The following is a 22,326-nucleotide window of genomic DNA, read 5'->3' as shown; positions in this document are numbered from 1 at the left end:
GCGCCGTTCCTAAGTGACTGCTGTTATGAGAGCACGGAGGCAGATTCTAGCCGGCTCGGATCTTCAAAGCCAGCCCGTAGCATTCACGAAGGAAAGCAGCTCTCCCACCCTACGGCTAGAAATCTCTCTGAGGTTTCCAAATAATGGTTTACCCAGTGTCCGTAGCCTGACTCTAGCTAGAGCTAGCAATGCGCATTGTAGGGTATGCCGAGCCTGGTGGCATGGTTCCCTATGGGCCAGTGGCCCGTGCAGATCGCCGTAATCTTGAATGCATTTGCACGCATCTGGAACAGGAGCTCTCGTGATCGGGGTATGTTATAAGCGGTCAAATTCTCCTTGACTTGGCTCAGCTCGTAAGCCTTCGCCATCGAATATGATGTCCATATTTCAACAGTTTTTCCATCGCTTGTTGCAGAGAGAAAATCTGATCTGTTGCTGATTTGCCTGGAGTGAAGCCTCTTTGGTTTGGGCCAATGATGTTCAGAGCGTATGGGGCTATCCGGCCTAGCAAGTTAGCTGGGAATATCTTATGGATGGTACTCAGCAACGTGATACCTCTATAATTGTTGCACTGCGTGATACCTCCCTTTTTATATATGCTTGGTGTAATTGGTCGCCTCCGACTTATGATTTTTAAGCTGATAAATTGCTTGAAGCTTATAATTTAGAATATCGACATTTACGGTTTTGAGTTTAAAATGTATTTCTATTAAAGTGAAGTTAATATATTTCGAAGATGAATGCAGGAATAGTTAGGGAAGGGAGAACTGATCTATTACGTTTTACTCCGAAGCCAATTTGAAACCAGGTAAAGCGTAATGTAGTAGAGTCTATCCAACCGCTGAACTTGTCACGCGGTTGTCAAAGTACTACGCGTCCGCCATCTTAGTGCTGTCTGGTGGGATTTTTGCCGGGCTAAATTAAATCCCGTAAATGTGCCCTAGATTTGTCGTGGCATATCATTTCGATTTGTAGTTATACGAAGCACGGTCTTTTTTTTTCTGTGATCAAAAGAGTTGTTGTTAAATTCTATAATTCACACCGCCAAGTTGAACCTGTGTAAAACGTGACAACGATTTTTCGAGTTTATTTGAATTCTGTCATCCATTTTGCGTGTGGTTCGGTGGCACTTTGGCGAGTTTACAGTGACACGGGGTTTTCGCGTTCCTATTCGCTCCTGTTGATTTCCGAGCAGTCGCAGACCGTAGATCTGTGCGAAACGTTTCCCCGCAGCACCCTTGAAGGTCTTTGGATTTCCACCCCAAACGATGGCAGACGAAGATCTCACCCTCAACGAAGACCAGCTCTTGGACAACTCAGACGATGCCAATGGCGAATCTGAACTCATGAATGAAGTAAGTGGAATTTTTCGCGTTGCAAAGTGTTGTGTTTCGGTAATTTCAACTGATTGTGTCCCGCAGGAAGAGAGCAACATGCAGATAGACCCGGAATTGGAGGCGATCAAGGCACGCGTGAAAGAAATGGAAGAGGAGGCGGAGAAAATCAAGCAAATGCAGTCCGAGGTCGATAAGCAAATGACCCTCGGCACGGCGGCCGGCATAGCTCCGATTCCGTTGTCGTTGGAGGAAAAGCAGGAAATCGACAATCGATCCGTTTACGTGGGAAATGTTGACTACGGAGCCTCGGCCGAAGAATTAGAGGCGCATTTTCACGGTTGCGGGACGATCAATCGCGTGACGATTTTGTGCAACAAAGCGGATGGCCATCCGAAGGGATTCGCCTACATTGAATTCGGTTCCAAGGAGTTCGTCGAGACGGCGCTGGCTATGAACGAGACTTTGTTCCGGGGTCGACAAATTAAGGTGAGTGATTGCACTTGGAGACTTTTTGGGGATGAACTTTGTGATTTGGTGGTGGAAGGACGTTTCTATAAATATTCAGTCGCATTATTTGCGCCTAATCATAGGGTAAAGGCGAATTGATTGTGACAATATGCAATTGCTAGAGTTTGAAGGATTCAATTCTCATCACATTTTGAAGTGTCAAGGATGCCATTCGTTTACGCTTCCAACTTTTATTTCGTCCCATCTGTAATCTGACAAATTTTCAACGACTTCGCAAACACATATTCGCACTTTTCTGCTTTGTTTTCATCCTTTTGATATCGCGTGATAAATTGGGGTTTCTGTGCGCATCTATTTATTTTTGTTTGAAGTTCTTTGGTGATGTGAGCAGGAGCAACTTGAGTTAATCCTTTGAGAACAGAATGAAGCTCGGAACAACGTTAGAATTCGCTGCAAGGCGATTCGGTTTGAGGCATTTTAATCTCAAATTTTTGTAATGACTTATGTGATTGGACGATCTTCAAAAGGCAAGGAGGGAGAGCTGTCCTAAAAATTTATCATGAAGGGACGCTCGCAAACATTGTACCTCCACCGAAATGTTCCGGCGCCAGGTGCTACCTGCCTCTGTATTAGCAAAGCTCGAAAATGGGGAGTCATTTTGGATACTTCAGTGCCTGGCGTGTCAGTTTGCAAAACTTCGCATGCCCTTTTAACCGGGGGGTTCGGACGGCGTGTTGGCCATCCGTGGGATTTAACGGGAGTCATAATAATATGTGATCCACGCGGACCCTTGGATAATTCTTTTTTTTGGTAAAATGACACGTGATGGCCTGAAATGTTGCAAAGAAGGCTGCTAGCGGTACCGATTTTAAATAAATTTTAAAAATTCCCCTCAGAACGGCCTCATCGGGAGGCTCCTTGTACCTACCAAACGTGAAGGTGAAAGCGTTGCAGCTGACACTCCAGTTATTAATCTGATAAAGATAGTCTGCGGGGCGTTCATGTCGAAGGGCATCCAAACATGACAATTGGTATTGGTGGACGAGGGAAACTGTAGACTTTCGGAAAAAGCAGGGATAGCATACACGACAGTGGCAAATTGAAAAATTGAACCTTTGATGTGCCTTGTGAGTTGGAGGCTTAAGAATACACTCAAAGCCTTCCATGCCTGTCGTAAGTGGCGACTAAAAAGAATAGAAAAAAAAATTTTATTGCTACCGAAACGTCAACAGCGCCTCGGATAGAGACGGACCTCACGGCGATGACCTTTGCCTATCGAAAACGGATTAAGATTGGTTTCTGGAATGTGCGCATGCTTCTCTACAGCGGTAGCGATGGTCCTCGGGATGCTCGCTTTCTCCACTTTAAGCGGGAATTCCAACGATATAAACTGGACATTCTGGGTCTAAGCGAAGTAAAATGGTGGGAGTACTTTTCTTTCTCGTGCGACTATGTGCTTTTGTACTCTGGAAAGCCAAGTGGTAGCACACGTGAATCTGGTGTCGGATTGCCGGACTTGGACTTCTAATTGCAAAATTTCGGTTCAGGTAAAGGAGCATCACAATTTCCCAATGCTGCGCACCAACGGAGATTTCAGACAGAAGGATGCTTTCTACCAGCAATTAAACGCGGTTCAGAGGAAGCTTCCTAAAGGGCATCACTGCGGTCGTGGTGGGTGATGTGAATGCCAAGGTGGGATCTGACAACCTCTTACTCGGACATGTGTACGAGTACTTCGCGATCAACAGTAGATTTAGGAGTTGTCTGTTGGATGTGCGTCACAAGAGAGGCACTGACATCGGCTTCGAAAGGGATCTCCATCTGAGGGTCGTTTATGTGTTGCTTTCGCAACTTCTCAGTTCAATATTGACATGTCGGTCGGCAGTGGGGGAGTAATCTTGCAGATCAGACGGCGGTTCTATTGAATAAGACCCTTGAGAATACCTATGAGCATTGGACAGCCATAAAAATGCTCTTTTCTCTGGTGCTACACAGGTCGTCGGCCACATCTCGGAGAGGCATCATAAGATCTGGCTGACTATGGAGGCGTAGAAGCGGATCGATGAACGGAAGATGTTGAAGGCTCTACTGAGCGATGACACGCTCGACCTCTGATACCGAACGAAACCGGGGAGATTCAGTGTAATGTGTACGCCGTGATAAAAGAGAATTTGCGCAGCGAGCGGAAGATGTCGCAAATTGCAATGATTTCAGAACTGAATATAGCCTCATCGAAGAGATTGCATGTGGTCGCTAATCTTTCGATGGTCCTTTGTAGGCCCGACGAAAGGTTTGACTTCTCAACCCACAATGATGAACAACTGAAAAGTCGGAAAGAACATTTTAGGTAATCGCGGGGTATGACGCGTAGGTGTGGTTAACACCCACCCCACCAATTTGTTAAAAAGTGGTTACAATGCGATTGTTTGAAATACTGTCAACCAATAGCCACTCTTTTTTCCTATCTTTCTGGTGGCATACGGATTCCGCGTGAAAAGGGATACTTGGGTTTTGTTGTAATGCAAGAATCGACATATTTGTTGCTTCCTGGTAAGAACAAAAGTGTTGGTAATCCAAAGGAGCAATGTTGGGCCTGTATAGCGGGTTGGGGTAACACACTCTAGTTTAAGGTCTCCAACGTCTCTTTGAGGGATTCGGCAACATTTGAACGAGCATTATCATGTTGAAAAATCAGGCGCTTTATTATTGTCGGGATTACTCCCCTGTGATGATTTTGTTCGGATGGAGAAGCTCATACTACACGACGCTCTTCTGATCTTCACCAAATGCTAAGCATTAGCTTCATTCCGTGAATATTCAGATTGGTCGCAAGTGCGTCTCCGAAGTAACCATGATTTTTTTCGCTTGGGGTGAATGTAGTGGATCAACTTCTCGTCCTCAATGACGATGCGATGCAAAAGTCATCTTATTACCTCAGTCAAACTCAACATATTTTCCACTATGTTTTCCGCTGATAAGTGGAGACAGTTGTAGTGATGCACATCAAATTTGGTGGGAAGGTGGGAACTGTGAACGCTCACGCATACAGTGAATTACATAACTCTACATCGGCTACGAAATACTCTCCATACCGATATCTGTTCAAGTAAAGTTAATATTGCTATAATTTTAATAATTCGAGAACCACTGGGGGGTGATAAAATGTTTCTCTTCATCAGTGTTACGTCTTAAGTACTTAAGAATTGTTTCAAATAGGTAGCGGTTTCAGAGCTTTGACGGCGTAAAATTTGAAATCTTTTGGGGTCGTGTTTGGCGAAAAAAAACGTGGTAAGGCCAATGTTCCGGTATTTCTTTATGTTAATGGTTGATCGCGTTAATAGACGACAAAATCGGTTGTTTTTTTTCGACGGTTGCGTTGCATGGAGGAGTTGCACTTGTGTGCTGTATCCCTAAATTTGCAATAATAGCCACACTTCTTGGTTTCGTTTGTAGCTAGATGATCGACTCCATTACTTAGATTCGTTCTCTAGAGAATCTGATTTGCAGGCGTTTTACTATGACGTTTAGTTCCTGTTCTGCTTTTGATCGCGGCTAGACGGTCGCAAGGGTAGCATTGTTAATTGCCTCGAGATTTTTTGGTCGTTTTATTTCAATGTTTGATCGGACGTGGATAAGGATGAGGATAAGATACACATTTCACTCAGAGAGAATGCAAAATGTTACCTTTCCTTCCCTTTGGATCAATTTGCGACATTGCCCTCAGGATTTGGAGGGTTTTTATTAGCTCTAGCTCAGGTGAGAGTTTGTTCATCTAGTGCTCTTCTAAATCGGTGAAACATTTGATCAAAATAATTTTTGGGGACAACATACCTGTTGTCACTTATTTGTCGACGAATGAGGTTGAATATCCTCTGTTGTAGCCTTTGCGAATTCAATGCGGCCATAACGGCAAAATACTGTGAGTTCTCGGAACTAATATTTCATGTGAGGAATTGTGCCTCGATGTACGTGAACCACAAATCAGACGTAGTCTCCCAAAACGTGGATTTTTTAGGTTATCTAGAGTTACTCATGAGGGGGTGTTCCCTTATTGGGTTTAAGTCTTACCTTTGCTTATTTTTATTCACTGCTGCGTGAAAATAGTTTTCCAAAGAAACAAAGGAACTTCGAGTTGTGTTGTAGCAAGGCGGCCTGTCATACGATAAAAGTGCATATATAATTCCTTTAGAGTCGTGTAGCTCCTGACCATCAGATCGTGAATTGCTCTTTTGAGCTGTCATAGTTGGTTTTGCCACAAAAATAAGCGTGTCCCATCTTGTGTTAGCAACTGACAAACAATCCTTGTGGATTTTGCTCCTCACCACAGTCAGCGGAACATACTATATATTGTTCTCTCCGGCGGACAACCAAGAAGGTAATCCCTCTCGCCGGCTCCCTGGCTCGTGGATTCTTTTGTTCCGGAACCTAGAAGAGAGAGCATTTGAACGAATAACCTGGACTGTTCGCCAGATTGATGTTTTTCATTGCTGGCTTCTCCCTCATCGTCAGTATGTTTTCCTGGATAATGCTGGCATACCCTGGAAGACTACGATTTAGGTATATTGCATGTCTCCGAGGGAACTCCCTCAATTACATATCCCATTTTCGATCCATCGTTTGCAGCATATCGCATATCGATATTTGACGGCATAAACGAAACATGTTCAAATTAACAAGGTAATTATACATAGATTTAGGTTTGTTTAGCGAGGGAGCTGAAACTCTAAGAATTCAGGCCGTTTATTAAACCCATTGTGCTGTCACCTAAAATCATCGATTCTATGGTCACCCGTCAGCAACGTTCACACGTTTTTGCGAATCAGGGGAAGTCTTACAGAGGCGGAGAATGCGCAGATCATTTGTTGAAATTATCTTCAATTAAAAAAAACCAGCTACGGTTTTCATGTACTCCTTACGGGACAACAAAATTGCTGCTCCAACGGCTTCGAATTCTTTTACAATGATTTTCGCGTGCTGATATAAATCCAAATTTTCGATTCGAGTGCGTGAAAGTTTGCAGTTTCACCCTTCAGAGTAAGCTTAACATTGAATAGCCAAACGCGCTTACTCGGCTGGCATTATTTTGGAGTCAGAGGTTGGCAAACCAGCCTGTCAGTCAACTCATTGCCAATGGTATTCGGGTGTCATAGTATCCTCATCAGGAATGTATCTTTCAGTCGGCGAAGTTTCAGTAGCAACTGGCTCTACACCAAATGGCTTGATATTGTTCTACCATTTCATTTTGATAACGATGAGTGACGGAAAATATTTGAATTCGCCATACTTTATCGTAATTAAGGCAGATTCGTTTTCCATTACTGATAGCGAAAATAACTAGACCAGTTATCCTGGCTTTCACCGTCCTTTGAGAGGCGTCGACTGTGGATTATCTGTAAATGTGTGCTCAAGTGGTCACTAGTGTGCCTGCAAATTGGACGATGATTAATGGTTGGATCGTGGGCAGTTACTCGTGCAGAGAGGGAGAGAGAGCCATTAGCCAAGGTGTTAAAGGAAACCTGTTCCTGTGGATAGCCACTAGGAAGTCTCACTTCAATAAACTTCTCCACACTAGCATATGAAAAATGCAATTAATTAATAGATCAATGCTATGGTGACTTGCGGCGTTACAAGTCGTTGCGAACGAGGTGTCTTCAATGTAAATGAATGCGTTCAAAGCGTATTCTTTTTGTTTGCAAAACGGAACCTTATTAAAAACGGTTCAATGTCTGTCTGTCTGTCACATGCATTTTTCTCAGAAACGGCTACATCGATTGACAGGAAATTTGATGAGACGGTGGAAACTGTGAACGCCCAGATATGTAGTGAATGATATCCTTCTACGTTGTGATTAAGGGGGGGAATTTTCCAGATTGTTTTGGACACAAAATGAAAAATGAGAGACCACGCTGTGTTTTTGAAGAATTTATCGGAAGCGCGTGACTAATTACCTATCATAAACATGTACAAAACTACATTATATCCTTCGTTTCAACTAAATAAGTATTTCGCAAATTTAACTAGTTCGACTAAAAGTATTATCCGACTTTTTGTCAAATCTGTGTTCTTAGTTTTTTGTATTTAGTTTTCAATGAGGCAACTTCACTCTCGTTTTCATCACAAAAACTTTGCAAGTGGTGAGCTTATTTAAACAGGAGAAGCACAAAAGTACGAACATTTCTGACACAATCTAGAGTCGAACCCAGGATATGATATCGAGAGGCTGACATTCATCCAACTTGACCATCGCATCGTCAGGGGGAAATGTTTCGGGTTTCGATGGTTGTTTGCATTCTTTGCAAAAGAAATCTAAATATCACTCCTTGCTAGGGTTCATATTTTCAAATGATAATCTGTTCATTGCCATTATCCTCGGTTTATTTTTTCTTCTTGGACCGGATTATACCATCTCTATAAATGGAACAAATCTATTAACCATTCTCTAAGAAGTCCATACCTGATCCATCCATGGCCTCCACTGCTCTTCTTCTAAATTTAATTTAAAACAACTTAGCTTGTGTCCAATTGACATAATCAAGCTAATCTTTTTTCTTACTGCTAAGGGCAACTTTTGTTCGTTCTATCTAGTATTTTTCTATGAAAATGAGTAAAATGTTTTCAAAATAGAGTTTTCTATTTTCTTTTTTGAAAATTTGCGGGGTCCTAAGTCCGCATCAACTTGATGCCGAACCGGACGAAACGGGGAGCAATTTACTCTCTTTTTTTGGTCCACGGACCCCCTCGTTTAGGGCTTAATACCTAAACTTTAAAAATATTAGGCGATGACCTGGTCCGGTCCGGCATCAAGTTGATGCGGACTTAGGACCCCGAAATTCTCAAAAAAAATATTTTCAGCTCTGGCCAAGCTTTAATCAATAGTATAGGCGGATTTGGGCTCAATATAATTCGTAGTCATGTTGTGTACTGCGAATTATATTAAGGAGCACTTAATATCTGCGAGCCGCTTCGATCACGTTGTTTCCAGAGCAGAGGTGAGGCGGCGTCTGAAGATTTGCCTCCGCCCTGGTAAGAAACCCTAAAGCCATCATCGCCTTATATTTTTTGGTGGTACTGTGAAACTGGGCAAGGAAACGCGAAAATATTAAATTTAAAGCCTTCTAATTCTAAACCAATAGACCTTAAAGGCAGAAGAAGTCTCTTGAATGCAGAGATGTATGTGCGCTCATTGAAGAGACTCTTACCAGAGTATCCTCGCCTACGCCGAAGAGGTTCATCACCGTCAAGGTATCTTTGGGTTAAGCCCGAAGAAGCAAGTCCACTGCAGGACAGTCTCATTTATTGGTCGTAGAGAGATTCACTACACCAATCTTTTTCTAAGTTGATAGCTAAAGGAATTAGCGGGAGAATTTTTGTGAAATAAGACAGAAAAATACTACACAAGGAAGAAAACTCATAAGTTATTGTTTCTTGCTTCATTGCCCTTTTGCAGAATAGTTTTGTAAAATTCGACCTACGAAAGCGTTTTGATAATAATAACAGAAAAATGCTGTATATCACTATATTGCTGGTATCTTCCGCTAAGTAGTAAGCAGATCGGTTTTGATTGATATGTTGTTATCAGTGAGCGAAATTATCATTCGAACTTAAACTGTGATTGTTTATTGAATTATGCCTATCACTGTCACAGACGAGGTGGCCGAGTGGTTAAGGCGTTGGACTGCTAATCCAATGTGCTCTGCACGCGTGGGTTCGAATCCCATCCTCGTCGCAATTTTTAGTAAAATTTGCCAGAATCCGTTAGGGAAATATACATTCAATTGAATGGCAGAAGAGACAATAACATTGCATTGATTATTCAAAACCCCAAAAATATGTTACTTGTTGTTCTGTCAATTTTGTTGAAATTATGTTTAGTTGATTGTTCCGTTGTTTCATAATTATTAATTCGACTCAAATATTTTCAGGTTATGGCAAAACGAACGAATCGACCAGGTATCTCCACGACAAATCGATTCCCACGAGGATTCCGTGGACGTTCAGCTCGGATATCGCGAGGTGCTTGCTGCCACATGAGCTATCGCGGCACCAGGCGACCAATGTAAGATGTTCGTGTTTCCTTACATGTTAACAATCACATTCACAAATGTTCTTATTTTATTCTAGACGGGGCTACCGTGGACGGGCTAACTACTATTCGCCGTATTAAATAATCTAATTAAATTATACATAAGGTAAGTTTAATGTTGATTCTTTCTCTTTCAGGTTAACAACCAGCTTCTCATTCAATCGAAACCTAGTCTATTCTGTTATTCATTAAAAGAAAGCAAAAGTTAAATTCCGAGAACAAAATTTTGAACCTAGCTATAGACAGTTGGATTCTACCTAGTTATAAGGAGATTTCATTGCGTCCTTTTACAACGCTAATGTAAACAGGACACAGCTTTATATGAGAAACCAAAGAGAGAATCATACAAGCATAACGAACAAATTGAACAGTGTTCCGCATGGTAGTTGATAGATATGTGTAAATAATGTAGTGGTTCGGTTGAACTCAGTTGTAAATACGAAGAAAGAACGGAATAGCGGTTTTGAATGCCAAACGAAATTGTCCTTAAACAGTTTTTTAACATTATTTTTTCCATTATTTGTAAAAGCAACGATTGTAGCTATTATTTCGGGTCAGTAGTTTCAGTAAAAGCTTCTAAGGAAGACAACTTCAGACTGAAAGGTTTAGCTTGTTTGCGTATTATTTCATCCCATCAATTTTTATTTGATAGAAAGTCGTAAGAACTCGGGTTCAGTTTGCATTGATGGGGGCGCTATAGGTAATTGCTAACCCCTCGTCAAGCCAGTTCAATAGGAAGAGGATCATTTAATTGAAAATTAATGTCCTCCATGAGGATATTTAGAATAGAATATATACGTAGGCTGATAGAAACATTACTTTGGAGTCTTGTAAGATGGTATATTTTTCAGAGCATTGGTTAGAGTAGGATTTTATTTATTTTTGCTACTACACGAATATTTAAAAGGATTCAGATTTCTCCTTCCACGGTACTAGAATTTGACTGTAGGTTTCGGGACACATAACATAATACTCGGTCTGGATATTGAGTGTATAAGAGAAGAGAGGAGCTCACCATCGAGTAGGTTCTTCAACTGGAAGTATTTATGGTTTCATTTCTTCAATTTCTTTTAACATGAATTTTGTGATTGTTCGAATTTTATTCGGGAACTTGCAGAATCTGTTCACTACAATGAGGCACTTTATGATCTGTCAATAACTGCTCCCTTTGTCTTAAATTTGAGTTGAGATGTATTGATTAGTTGGATTCTTCTCGACTTATTTTATTTTTCATCGCCCCAGCTTGGAAGTGTCTTTCCTTTTATTTTCGAGTATATTTGGTATCACTGAAAATTTACCATTCCACAAATACTCACATAAATTGATGTGTCTTTTCATGTTTTACGGCTTTTCCATGGTCCATAAACTGATATAAAAGGCTTAGCAAATTTGCAGGAACGATACAGTTGCTATTTGTACATTTGAAGTGGAAGTAAATGCAAACGTGCCCCTTATTACACCATTGCCTTGTTATGACATAATTTGTAAGCTCTAGTTTGGTTTTTATGTGTTATCTGTTCCGAGTTTTTGCAGTCCTCAAGTAGCGCAAGGTTATTCGATAAATAACTGATTTATTTCCAATTGTAATATTAAAATCTGGTTAGATTTTCTACTTTTCTATCAAAATTGATCATGAGATATTATCTTTAATTTTTATCTTACATTCTACCTTTCCCCTTCGCAGTATTGTGATTAGCATACGCCGAAATATACACATTTTTTCCTAATCCTTTTTCTACAATATTCACTGCATTTTGCAAGAAAGTTCAAATTTCAGTCAGGGAAGTCTTCGGAAATTTCTTGATGTCGTATAGTTTTGTAGTATGGGAAAATTTTCCCACAATTAATCAAATAATTGATTAAGGAGAACTGGATCCTCCATATATCTGTTTAGTAAAAGGTGTAGTGAACTAATGAGAATTGAAATTGACCATCCGGAGTGGCCGGGGAAGAGCTATTGCAAAAACCTAAAAAGTTAGCGAAATTGACCGTAAAGGTTCGCCCGAAAATACTGAAGCTCTATTCAAGCGCTCGGTCGATACGTGCTAGCCAGGCTCGGGAATGTGTGGGGGGCCCTGTGAGCGTTTCGATCCCTGTAGTGTACGTAGGTCCGCGCCCAATCTTGAAAATAACCACACAAACTTGGGGGTTTCGCGTAAGCCTAACGAGATAAATCAAAACTCGAGCTAAAACCTGAAAATAAAAAGCGGCTCGACCGCGTGCGTCCAATCACATTGAATAGAATTCAAATTGTTGTTCTCACCTGGATTTTGACTTCTCTTTTTCTTTTTTTTTCTTCAGCCTTTGTCCCATTCACAAACGGAGTCGGCTCATCGTGATCGGTTTCGCCATTTGGCTCTATCCAATGACTGATCTGGGTGCAATCTCGAGGCTTTTAAATCCCCATCCAGCGTATCAAGCCACCGTTGTTTCAGCCTGCCTGGTCATTTACCATCGACTTCGATGTTCAGACCAATCTTGGGAAGTGTATTCTCGTTAGCACGAATTGCATGACCATACCATCGAAAACACCTCTCACAATTTTTCCCCGATCAGTGCAACCCCATAACGATCACGGATATCCTCATTTTGGATGTGATCAAACCGTGTCACGCCACTAGTCCAACGCAACATCTTGGTCTCCATTACCTCAAGACACCATTCATTGTCTTTTATAGTTGGCCAACACTCAGAACCATAGAGGGCGACAGGACGGACGACATTGCGGTGAATTTTCGATTTGAGACGTTCGTTGATACATCATCCAGGTTGCATTAATGCGTCAAGCAATTTCATAACGCAGTTCTCCATTGGGTGATAGCGTTGATCCGAGGTATTTAAATCACTCAGTTCTGGGCAGATTACTGCCGATGACTGTGATTGTGCTTGTTTCATGGCGATCGGTCTTCAAAAATTCTTGTTCATCGGATTTTGCGCCTTTTGCCGTTGCTTTCGGGCGTTTTTCCACTCTTACACTTTTCCTTTCCTTTCCGCTAGAAAAAGAAATTAATTTTTATCCCAAAGGCGAATTGTAAAGTAAAAGGAATTCCTCTAATCTCTCGACTCCTTGTTCCCAGAAATACGAAACACTACGGCACCCGGCTGGCGCATTGTCTAAATTCTTCTTTTTGAAACAAATACCAGAATTACCAGAATCTTAGTCCATCTCACGGATAACATTTTTTTTTTCGGAATTTTTCGTAAACTTGCGAACGATCGCAGTCACAATGTCACTCTAAGTTTGTTCCATTGACGATTCATCGACCGGCGAACAGCTGACCACCGGTAAACTTTCTCGGTACCGCTAAAATCGCCTTGAACTTCAGACTTCAGGCCGACTCCGCATTGCCAGCACTGCACGCAGTTGCGTTGACGGATGCGGCGGATCATTCTCCTCCATCACGATCAATTTGCGATAATGCATTCAATAATGAATCCGAAAGGATTTCCTCAGGGGAAATCGAGGGACCTAAAAACTTCACCTACTTTTGAAGAAAGGAATTTGCATTTTTCAACGTTAAGTGCAAATTCAGCCTCAAGGAGATGTTTAAAAATGCATTCGAGATGTTCCAAATGCTCAGACTCTGAAGAAGAGGCGACCAAAGCATCATTCAAGTACACGAAACAAAAGCTAAGGTTTCGCAGAATAGAGTGGATGAACCTCTAAAAAGTTTGCGCCGCATTGCACAGATTAAAAAGCATCCGTATGAACTCGAAGAGTCGGAAGGGCGATTTAATGGTACGCTTTGTGATAATATATATCCAAATATTAGATTTGTCCATAGACCGGGCACTCACATAGAAAGTATTGCTTAGATTCCGTTTCCTCATTACATCAGTTAATGAATTAAGGCCAAACAGAATGACAGCAATATTTCTGCAAGTCCTCCTGCATTTCGGTAGGACAAATTATTGACGAGAATTAAACATTAGATTTGTGCTCTAGCTACCGCGGGTAGCATCACATCAACGAACGGAAATCCTGCGATACATAAAGGAATCCGAGATATTCTGTTATAATAATAATAATAATCATTGACGTAACAATCCATATTGGATCAGGCTGCACCCATATCGCGGGCAGAGGTCCTTTTACAATTAAGCGTGGATTTGCACTGTTAAGTTCGGACCCCTTTAGTAGCGCAGAGGTGCTAGATAGGCCTCGCATCAACTGATATAAGTGCTGAGGCTGTGCTCAGCATAAACCAGTACCGCGGTGTTAGTCATGACGGGGCTCTAATTGTGGTCTTGAAATCAATCTATGTCCAAAGAGAACCGTCAAGTGCACTCCTAGGACCTCTATAGAGCCTTGGGACTCGTGTTATCTTTGAATCAGTATTGACGATATTCATAAATCGAAACATAATTTTAAATGAGAGAGAATCGAATTTTCAAACCCGTTTGTTGCCAAGAAATTGTTATTATATGTCTGATCCGTTAGAAGTCTATTGATAGCTTTCGCTTTTCCTTTCTAGGGGTGATCTCTCTTCCATTAAGATAGATTCTTTCACAAGAGCATAAATCAAGAGATTTAGTCAGGTCAGACCAACTGTATTTATAAGATACTTGGGCACATCTATAGTGGACGCGCAATATTCTCTGACAGGTCTTTAGATATCCTCCCTAGCTTTCGAATGAAAATACCTACTTAATCCTATGAAAAGAGTGATTTCGTTTTAGTAATCGCACTGAAGGAGTGGTTTCTTCTGAGGTCTCTGCTGATATTGTTTTTCTTACAGAGTGGGAAAGGTCGTAGTAGTTATCCATTTTGTGCCTCATCGACACTATCTATGCATTTGTTTTTGATGTCCTGTCAACCTGGGGCAAGATATGCCTATGGTAACATGAGAGAAACTATTATATAAGTACATTTTTGTAGTTTGTACTTTGCATTCACGTCCGTTCCCACAATTGATACTCCTACATATCCACACTTACTGCATTGCTCAGGTTTTGGGAGGTTTCTGAAGTTTGCTGACGAGATAATTTCCCAATCTCTCAGGAGTTCGCCTGTTGATTACATTTGTGTTTTGCACTGGAATTATAGCTTCATTCCGGATTGTCTCCTCTAAGAACAATTACGCCTCTCTTTTAATTTCCATATTCCTATAGATACTCTGCTGCAGAATATGTTAAACCTAGAATCAGAAAAACGTCAATAGTGTAAGCTTCTCTTATTTTCCTCTTGGCTAAAGATTCTAAATCGGAAATGTTTTTTTAACTATATTGAAGTCATAAAGAATGATCTCCTGGCAACCAGTGACCAGATCGTGTGTGGAGTCCTGCCAATTTTGACCGTACATTCATCCGATGGTCGATTGAAAAACGAGAGTGGGATGACGAGCCGGCCGACGTTCTGTGAATAGTGAGTGAGCGTTATTTCACCATATAAATTTTATTTGCCACGTTTTTCACGACAAGCGGTTAACTGATGGTGCCGTTTGGCTTGCCGGGAAGTGTATGGAGTTTTCAGTTTAAGAGGCGGTCGGATGGACTGTGGGCTAATCAGGCATAAATGGCAGTCCTGCCGGAGCATTGAGCGAGCACTCGGGCTCATTTAGTTAAGAGGAAAACCGATGTCCTGATGGTTTAGCACTACGCTGCCGTAGCAGAAGGTCACGGTTCGAGTCTCACTGCTGGCAGAGGGATTTGTATCGTGACTGGATGTCGGATACCAGTCGATACCAGACGTGCACCTGAGTACTTTGTGGTTTCACATAATCCCACGGTCTTCTTAAGATACGAATTTATTTTGTGACTACACGAACTCGTTTCGGAGCCGAAGAACCAGGTTCATTCCACTCTTTGCCTCTTGTTTTTATTCAGGATCATGATGCTAGTCCCAACTCTCATTCATAGTGATGAATCGACACACAAAATCCACTTCGAAAACGCTGTAAATATGGCTGAGAACGTCACATTCCAATGTTTTTGTTCCATTCTTAGCGAATGCGGCACCCATTGTGCACACAACTTTCAGAAACCGAATACTTTAGTCAAAATATTGCTTACACTGCCCAATGAGATGCCTAGGGCTTCTACTAAATTTCTTTCAATCACTCGACGATTTTCCAATACGATATCATGCATTTTTTCTACGATTTCTGGTGTTGCTGTTTTTGGACGTCCTTGATGTGGATCGTCTTCAAGGCTTGTACGACCACGTTTAAATTCAGCAACCATCTTTATACTGTACTAATTGAAGGCAAAGAATCCTTATACACTTTCAACATTCGCTCATAAATTTCATTTGCTTTTAAACCTTCCAAAAATAAAAATTCAATGACTGCACGATACTTGACTTTTTCCATTGTAAAAAAACTGAAACGTCGATACTAAATGGCTTGTAAACAAAGAATGAATTGACAGATTGAAATGAAACTTCACATACGTTCATATGAAGCGTGTACCAACATAACAAAAAAATTGGGCTAGTAGCAACGCCACCATTGTGGTGTTCATAAGGTGATAACTGAAATAAGTCACTTCTGTAGAAGAGCAAGGTAATTAAAATTCCTAATTCCAGGCAAGTGCCTGGATGTAATTAGCACCGCCACAGCCTCCCAGTAATTGAGTGCAACAAAATTATGACAATTCGGCTGGTTGTGCCATGACGCCTGTTGAGGATTTGTGGTATTGTTATTGTTGAACTGCTGGTGGTGTACGAAATTACTGTCTAGTCCTGCCTCTTATCTATCAGTAAATCTAACTCGTCCGTTAGATTTCGTTGAGTTTGCCACTGCAGGTTTTTGAACGCGAGTTTGTCCCGCTTTTGAGATGTATCACTCTGGATCGCGTATTGTCACGATGGTTTCCTGGTGTTGGTTCGAGATCGGGTTTCCTTTGATGGCGTTGGCGATCGCGTAAGAAGATTCGTATCGATCGATGTTATTAATAGACCCGCTGGTTATTGCCGCAGGAGCACTGTCTAGCAAACTCCAGACAGTAACACTGTTTGTGAATTCGTTTTGCGACATGCTTTGCTGAATCAGTTGCTGAGATATTGACGCCACTGCTTGCCAATCTTGGTCACGTGATCGTTGCGGAGTTTACGGTTGCTGATGCTGTTGGATTCGAATTGCTGGCCGGACGCAGGCATGCGTTGTGTTGGGGATGAAATGGAACCATCCGCAATTACCGATGTCCAATTACATGGTTTCGTGCATTTGGCTTTGGAACTGAACCTGCAGTGATACCAACATATGCCCTTGGGGCGAAGATTTTTGGAGCTGCGCTGTGTACACGACCTGGACCGGGAACGTTGAGATTTCCGCCTGGATGGATTCACGGAGCAAATTTGCCGTTTAACTACGCGCATCTTCGCTCGCAGCTCTGCGAGCTGACTTAACAATTGCTGAACCAGCGGTGTTAAGCGTGTTTCTGCTGCTGAAGAAGATTTTGTTTGTATGGCGGCGTTTGAAGAAGTGCAGCGTTGACCTGGCCAGCTACGTTCACTGAGATCCGTAGTGGCTGGTCATCAGTTACCATAATCGGTTGAAGAGTAGATGGGGTAGGAGTCATACCCATAGACTAGGCATTAGCGCTACAAACTATAGCGGTCTTTCCCTTTAGCATGATGCATATCCGTCAGTTGTATCAACTTATCCACGCCGGTGTAAAACAGACATTCCCAATCCCACGTTAATTTTGCTTCTGCTTTTCATTCAGCAAAAAATGGTCCATTGTTCTATTCCGTTCCCGATCGGGAGCATCGGGCTGACTTGGGATTGTTTCTAACGTCTAAAATTTGTTTCTTCAATGTTAGTTGACTTTAACGTCTGTTTTTAGTGAACATGTCAATCGATCTTCGGTTTTGATCTTTAATTTGCAACGGTTTTGCTCCAGCTCCGAAAATTTCCCCGTTAACGATAACAATAAAGTAACTGAACAGGTAGCTGAGCTATTCAACAATGGTCTACAAGGTGTTGAAACGATAAGTCAAAGAGGACCCAACGCGGAAACTAGTCTGCCTTTTGTCGACGAGGCTTCCTAAGTATTCTTTTTCGTACGGCTCAAATGTTGTCCATCATTTTCTTTAATGACTTTAAATGACTTTCGTGGTTTTAGTATTCTTCAACTTTTCCACCCTGAATAAATCATAATAACGAACGCCGTAGAGTAACCCAACGTTAAGAATGCTTCTAAGTTTTTCGGTTCTTTTTTCTCAAAACCTCAATGACAAGTTAAGTTAGTTCATCGACTTTTTTAGAAATTGAAGTAATTTTTTAAATCAGTAAAAAGGGATTAATGTGCATAATATCGTCCATAAAATAGGGTTTATTTGCAGGTTTTAAGATGAGAGAGATTCGACCACGTAATATCGTTTTGACGTAGATCCTATTTGCCATTTTATCTAAAAAAAAATAATAATTATTAAATTTATTGGATCATTGGCTAATTTTTGTTCAAAAATGTTTTATTTATGCTTTTCTTTGAATAAAAATGTTTCAAAAATTATTTTCATTTGATCACAATTTGAGTGGCTTCCAGGCTGAGTAATTGTAGCTTTTTGTGAAAAGTAATCATCCAGGAGTAAACGATATTACAGTTCAGTCATTAGATAGAAATGGTACCGTTTTCTGTGATAATTTTGCAAACAAAGTTTTCATTTGATTTTCGGTTTAAGATTGTAGACTTGGTAGTGTTCGTATTGTTTTTATACGCAACGTTTATGATAGTAAACATCCCATTTTTTGCCTCACATAAAAGAAAAAAAATACGATCTTCTCTATCTTGCATGTTTATCAATCAAATTAAATGAATTTAATTTAATCGATTCATTATTGTTTCAGATTTTAAATGTTTTTTAAAAATGATTTCAAAAAACATTATTTGTCTTCACTAAGGAAAAAATATAGAAGAAAAAAAGAAAAAAAGATAAAAACAAAAAGCGAGACAAAAAAAGAAAAAAAGGAGAGAAAGATTCCACTAAAAAAGAAAAAAAAAGACGTGCTTATAAGCGATAGTACGTACACGGCAGACACGATGCACATGTTGTTTGAAATAATGTTTTTTGAACCAACCAGCTCCCTCAAATATTTCAAATATCCTGACAATATCAATCAGAAAAAATAGTAAAAGAGGAAAAAAGAAAAAAACATCCACGCAATGAAAAGAATTATACCAAATAAAAAAAGAAAAAAGACGTCAAAAAATATACAGAAAATCAAAAAAGGAAAACACAGAAAACATAACGAAAGAGACAAAGAAAAAATATGAAAAGATAAATGGTACAGAAAAAAAGAAATACTAAATATAAAACAACAAACAATACAGCAAAATAATTATCTACTTAAAATTTTCAGAGGAAAAAAAACAACTTTTCAAATCAACATGGAGAAAAAGTTTATTGAAAAATAAATACAAATATAATCGAAAAATGTCTTTTATTCTATTTTAGTTTTTTATTTTCTATTTGACTTTGAATTGAATTTTATTTGGCTTCCCATAGCATTAAGATTCCGTTTTCTTGTTGGTTTTCTCCTTTAGTTAAAAAAGATTCATAAACATTTATTATGAAAACATTTATATCATTACAAGGACAACAATATTATATAAAAACAATTATTTCATGTAAATTAATTTGAAGTATTTAAAGAGAAACAAGGAAAATTGTCTTTCGTTGAATATTGTCCAACGTTAGTAAAAAAAGAATAAAAATTATTAAAACTAACAACAAGTTTTATGATTTGAAAATCACGCAAATCCTTTCATTCACAGTGGATTAACTATCTTCAGTTTAAAATATCAACTCCTATTTGCGCTTGCAGTAAGTCACAAACAATATTACTGAGTAGTCTTCCGAAATATCGGGTCTTCCTGCAAAAACAAAATTTAAAATGATGATGAATAGTGGCTTGCATTTCAACATTTGTAACTCATTTCTAACTAAAGGTGAACTTCATCATTATTATCGCAACAACCGGTATCCGGTCTACGCCTGCCTTAATAAGGAACTCCAGACAGCCCGGATTTGCGCCAAGGTCCACCAATTCGATATCCCTAATAACTATCTAGCGTCCTGGCCTCTGCCATCATCCTATCTCAGGCAGGGTCTGCCTCGTCTTCTTTTTCTGCCATAGATATTGCCCTTTAAAGACTTTTCGGGCTGGATCATCCTCATCCATACGGATTAAGTGACCTGCCCACCGCAACCTATTGAGCCGGATTTTATCCATAACCTGGTGGTCATGGTATCGCTCATAGACTTCGTCGTTATGTGGGTTTTGGAATCGTCCGGCCTCATGTAGGGGGCCAAAAATTCTTCGGAGGATTCTTTTCCTTGGTCAGGGTTAGCCTAATCAGTCTTATCAATTTCGTCGGGATACCGAATTCTCTCATGGCCGTGTACAGTTTTACCCTGGCTATGCTATCATAGTCGGCTTTACAGTCGATGAAAAGATGGTGCAAGTGATATCCATATTCCAACAGTTTTTCCATCGCTTGCCGCACAGAGAAAATCTGATCTGCCTGGAGTGAAGCCTCTTTTGTATGAGCCAATGATGTATAGGGTTATCCGACGTAGCAAGATAGCGGAGAATATCTTCTAGATGGTACTAAGCAACGTGATACCTCCATAATTGCTACACTGCGTGGTATCCCCCTTTTTATATCCCATATATAAATCATTCTTTGCCAGTCATCAGGCATTGATTCGCTGTCCCACACCTTGAGCAGACGTTGATGAACCACTTGGTGTAATTGGTCGCCTCCATATTTAACCAATTCAGCTCCTGGCGACTTATGGTTTTTAAGCCGGTGGGTTGCACGAACTGTTTCTTCTATGCTTGGTGGTGGCAGCATTTATCCGTCGTCTTCAGTTGGCGGGACCTCCAAATCACTGATATTTTAGTTGTTGAGCAGTTCATCAAAATACTTAACCCATCGCTCCACTACGTTATGACTATTTTGTCGGAAATCAGATTTCCCTCTTTCTCGGCAGGATGAGCATCGAGGTGCGTGCCTGGTGCGGTTGCTCCCTGTACTTTTCGAGTTCACAGATTTGTTAGTTCCCCCAGGCTTCCTTTTTCCGTCTGTGAAGCCTTGTAGTTCTCTGCGCGTGCCCGCGTTCTTTGAGAATGCAATATTACTCGGTATGCAGCATTCTTCTGTTTCGTTGCCAGCTACATTTATCGTCGAAGCAGCCGTCCCGACTTCTCTTTCGCCGCGGGGGCGGTAATTGCGGCAACCATTTCCCCTTTATAGGTGTCACGGAGGGCTGTGTTCCCGTCTGGAGAGGTGTACGTATGCTTGTGGACCGCTTTCTGCGCAAACCAGGTGCTTTCACCAACCATCTGGTGCGATACTACTAACTGAATAATCCGCAGTCTGTTATCATCGGTATCCCTATGTAAGCTGTGGAAGCCGGCGTATGTCCTCAATACGGGCTCCGTCCCTACTTGACTGCTGAAATCTCCAAGTATGATTTTGATATGCTACTTGGCACAGGCTTCGAGTGTCCGCTCAACTGCCTCGTAGAAGGTATCCTCCGAATCTGCAGTCTCTTTAGGGACGTGAACATTTATGGGGCTTACCATATAGAGCACAGAGTGCATAGCCTTTCGCTTATATTTTCAAAGCCGATAATAGCAGGTTTCATTTTTTGGCTGACTAAGAAACCCACTCCGAGCACATGGTTTACTGGATGGCCGCTATAATATATGGTGTGGTGGCTTTTCTCCAGGAAACCGGTCCCTGTCCAGCGCATCTCCTGCAATGCTGTTACATTTGTCATATATTGGGACAGAGTATCGGCTAGCTGCTCAGTAGCATTCGGTCTGTACAGGGAGCGCACGTTCCATGAGAATATTCGCAAATCGTTATTCCGTTGTCGTTGCCGGGTTCGTCGTTTTGAATTCCATCCTGTCCGAGGCTCCTTCTGTTGCTTCGTAACATCGGTTTTCCGTATAGGGTTGTGAGCCTTACCCAACCCTCAACCTGGAGGAGTTGGTACAATTTGTCTCGGTTTTAGGCGCGGGAGACTCGCTTTTCTCCTTCTCCGTTTGCAATTTTTCATGAAGAAAGAATTCCCAGCAATCACCACGTGGAGGTGGAGATATGGTTTGGTAGTAGATCTGTTGGTGTTGGTTCAGTAGGCGTTTCCCATGTTTTATGCCCCATCTTGGGTACCAATCCACGTTTCTCCCTGGGACCTATACTAACCGTTGACCGCCCTACTACATTGATAATAACAAAAAATGATCAAATCTTAAATCTAAAAAACATCTGCATCTTTCACCAATATTCGGGAATATTGATAGTTGGCAGCGAATTATTTTAATTTTGATACATTAATAAATAAATCATGAAGGCAAGAAATTTTTCCACTTTAGGTGATGGTAATGAATTTTATGCGATAAGTTCTTGGCGAAGCTACTTGGATCTGAAGCAAGCTTATGAAAATATGTTAACTTTAGCTGATTAATTTCGCCGTTTATT

At 40.9% G+C, this 22,326-nt stretch overlaps 1 protein-coding gene and 1 non-coding gene across 4 annotated transcripts in view; both read left to right on the top strand.

The window, feature by feature from the left end:
* Positions 1–852: 852 nt before the first annotated feature.
* LOC119658899 (polyadenylate-binding protein 2) overlaps positions 853–22,326 on the top strand; it is a 91,265-nt gene continuing 69,791 nt past the window's right edge. The window contains exons 1-5 of one of the 3 annotated variants that reach the window (XR_005250300.1): positions 853–1,355; positions 1,422–1,823; positions 9,728–9,868; positions 9,927–9,994; positions 18,681–19,268. Coding sequence is in view for 2 of the 3 variants with exons in the window: in XM_038066700.1 (XP_037922628.1) it covers positions 1,269–1,355; positions 1,422–1,823; positions 9,728–9,861; positions 9,927–9,969 (666 nt within the window). In the remaining variant the exon portion in view is untranslated. Of the gene's footprint in view, positions 1,356–1,421; positions 1,824–9,727; positions 9,869–9,926; positions 9,995–18,680; positions 19,269–22,326 lie in introns of those variants that run through there. The other 2 variants (XM_038066700.1, XM_038066702.1) reach the window with 2 other exon arrangements.
* On the top strand, positions 9,450–9,531 carry Trnas-gcu. Its single transcript has one exon. It is a non-coding gene; the product is annotated as a tRNA-Ser (tRNA).

Source organism: Hermetia illucens, chromosome 6 (genome assembly GCF_905115235.1).
Source record: "Hermetia illucens chromosome 6, iHerIll2.2.curated.20191125, whole genome shotgun sequence".
NCBI classification, from domain to species: Eukaryota; Metazoa; Arthropoda; class Insecta; order Diptera; family Stratiomyidae; genus Hermetia; species Hermetia illucens.
Note: the sequence above shows the minus strand (reverse complement) of the source record. Positions and strands in the feature narration are given on the sequence as shown.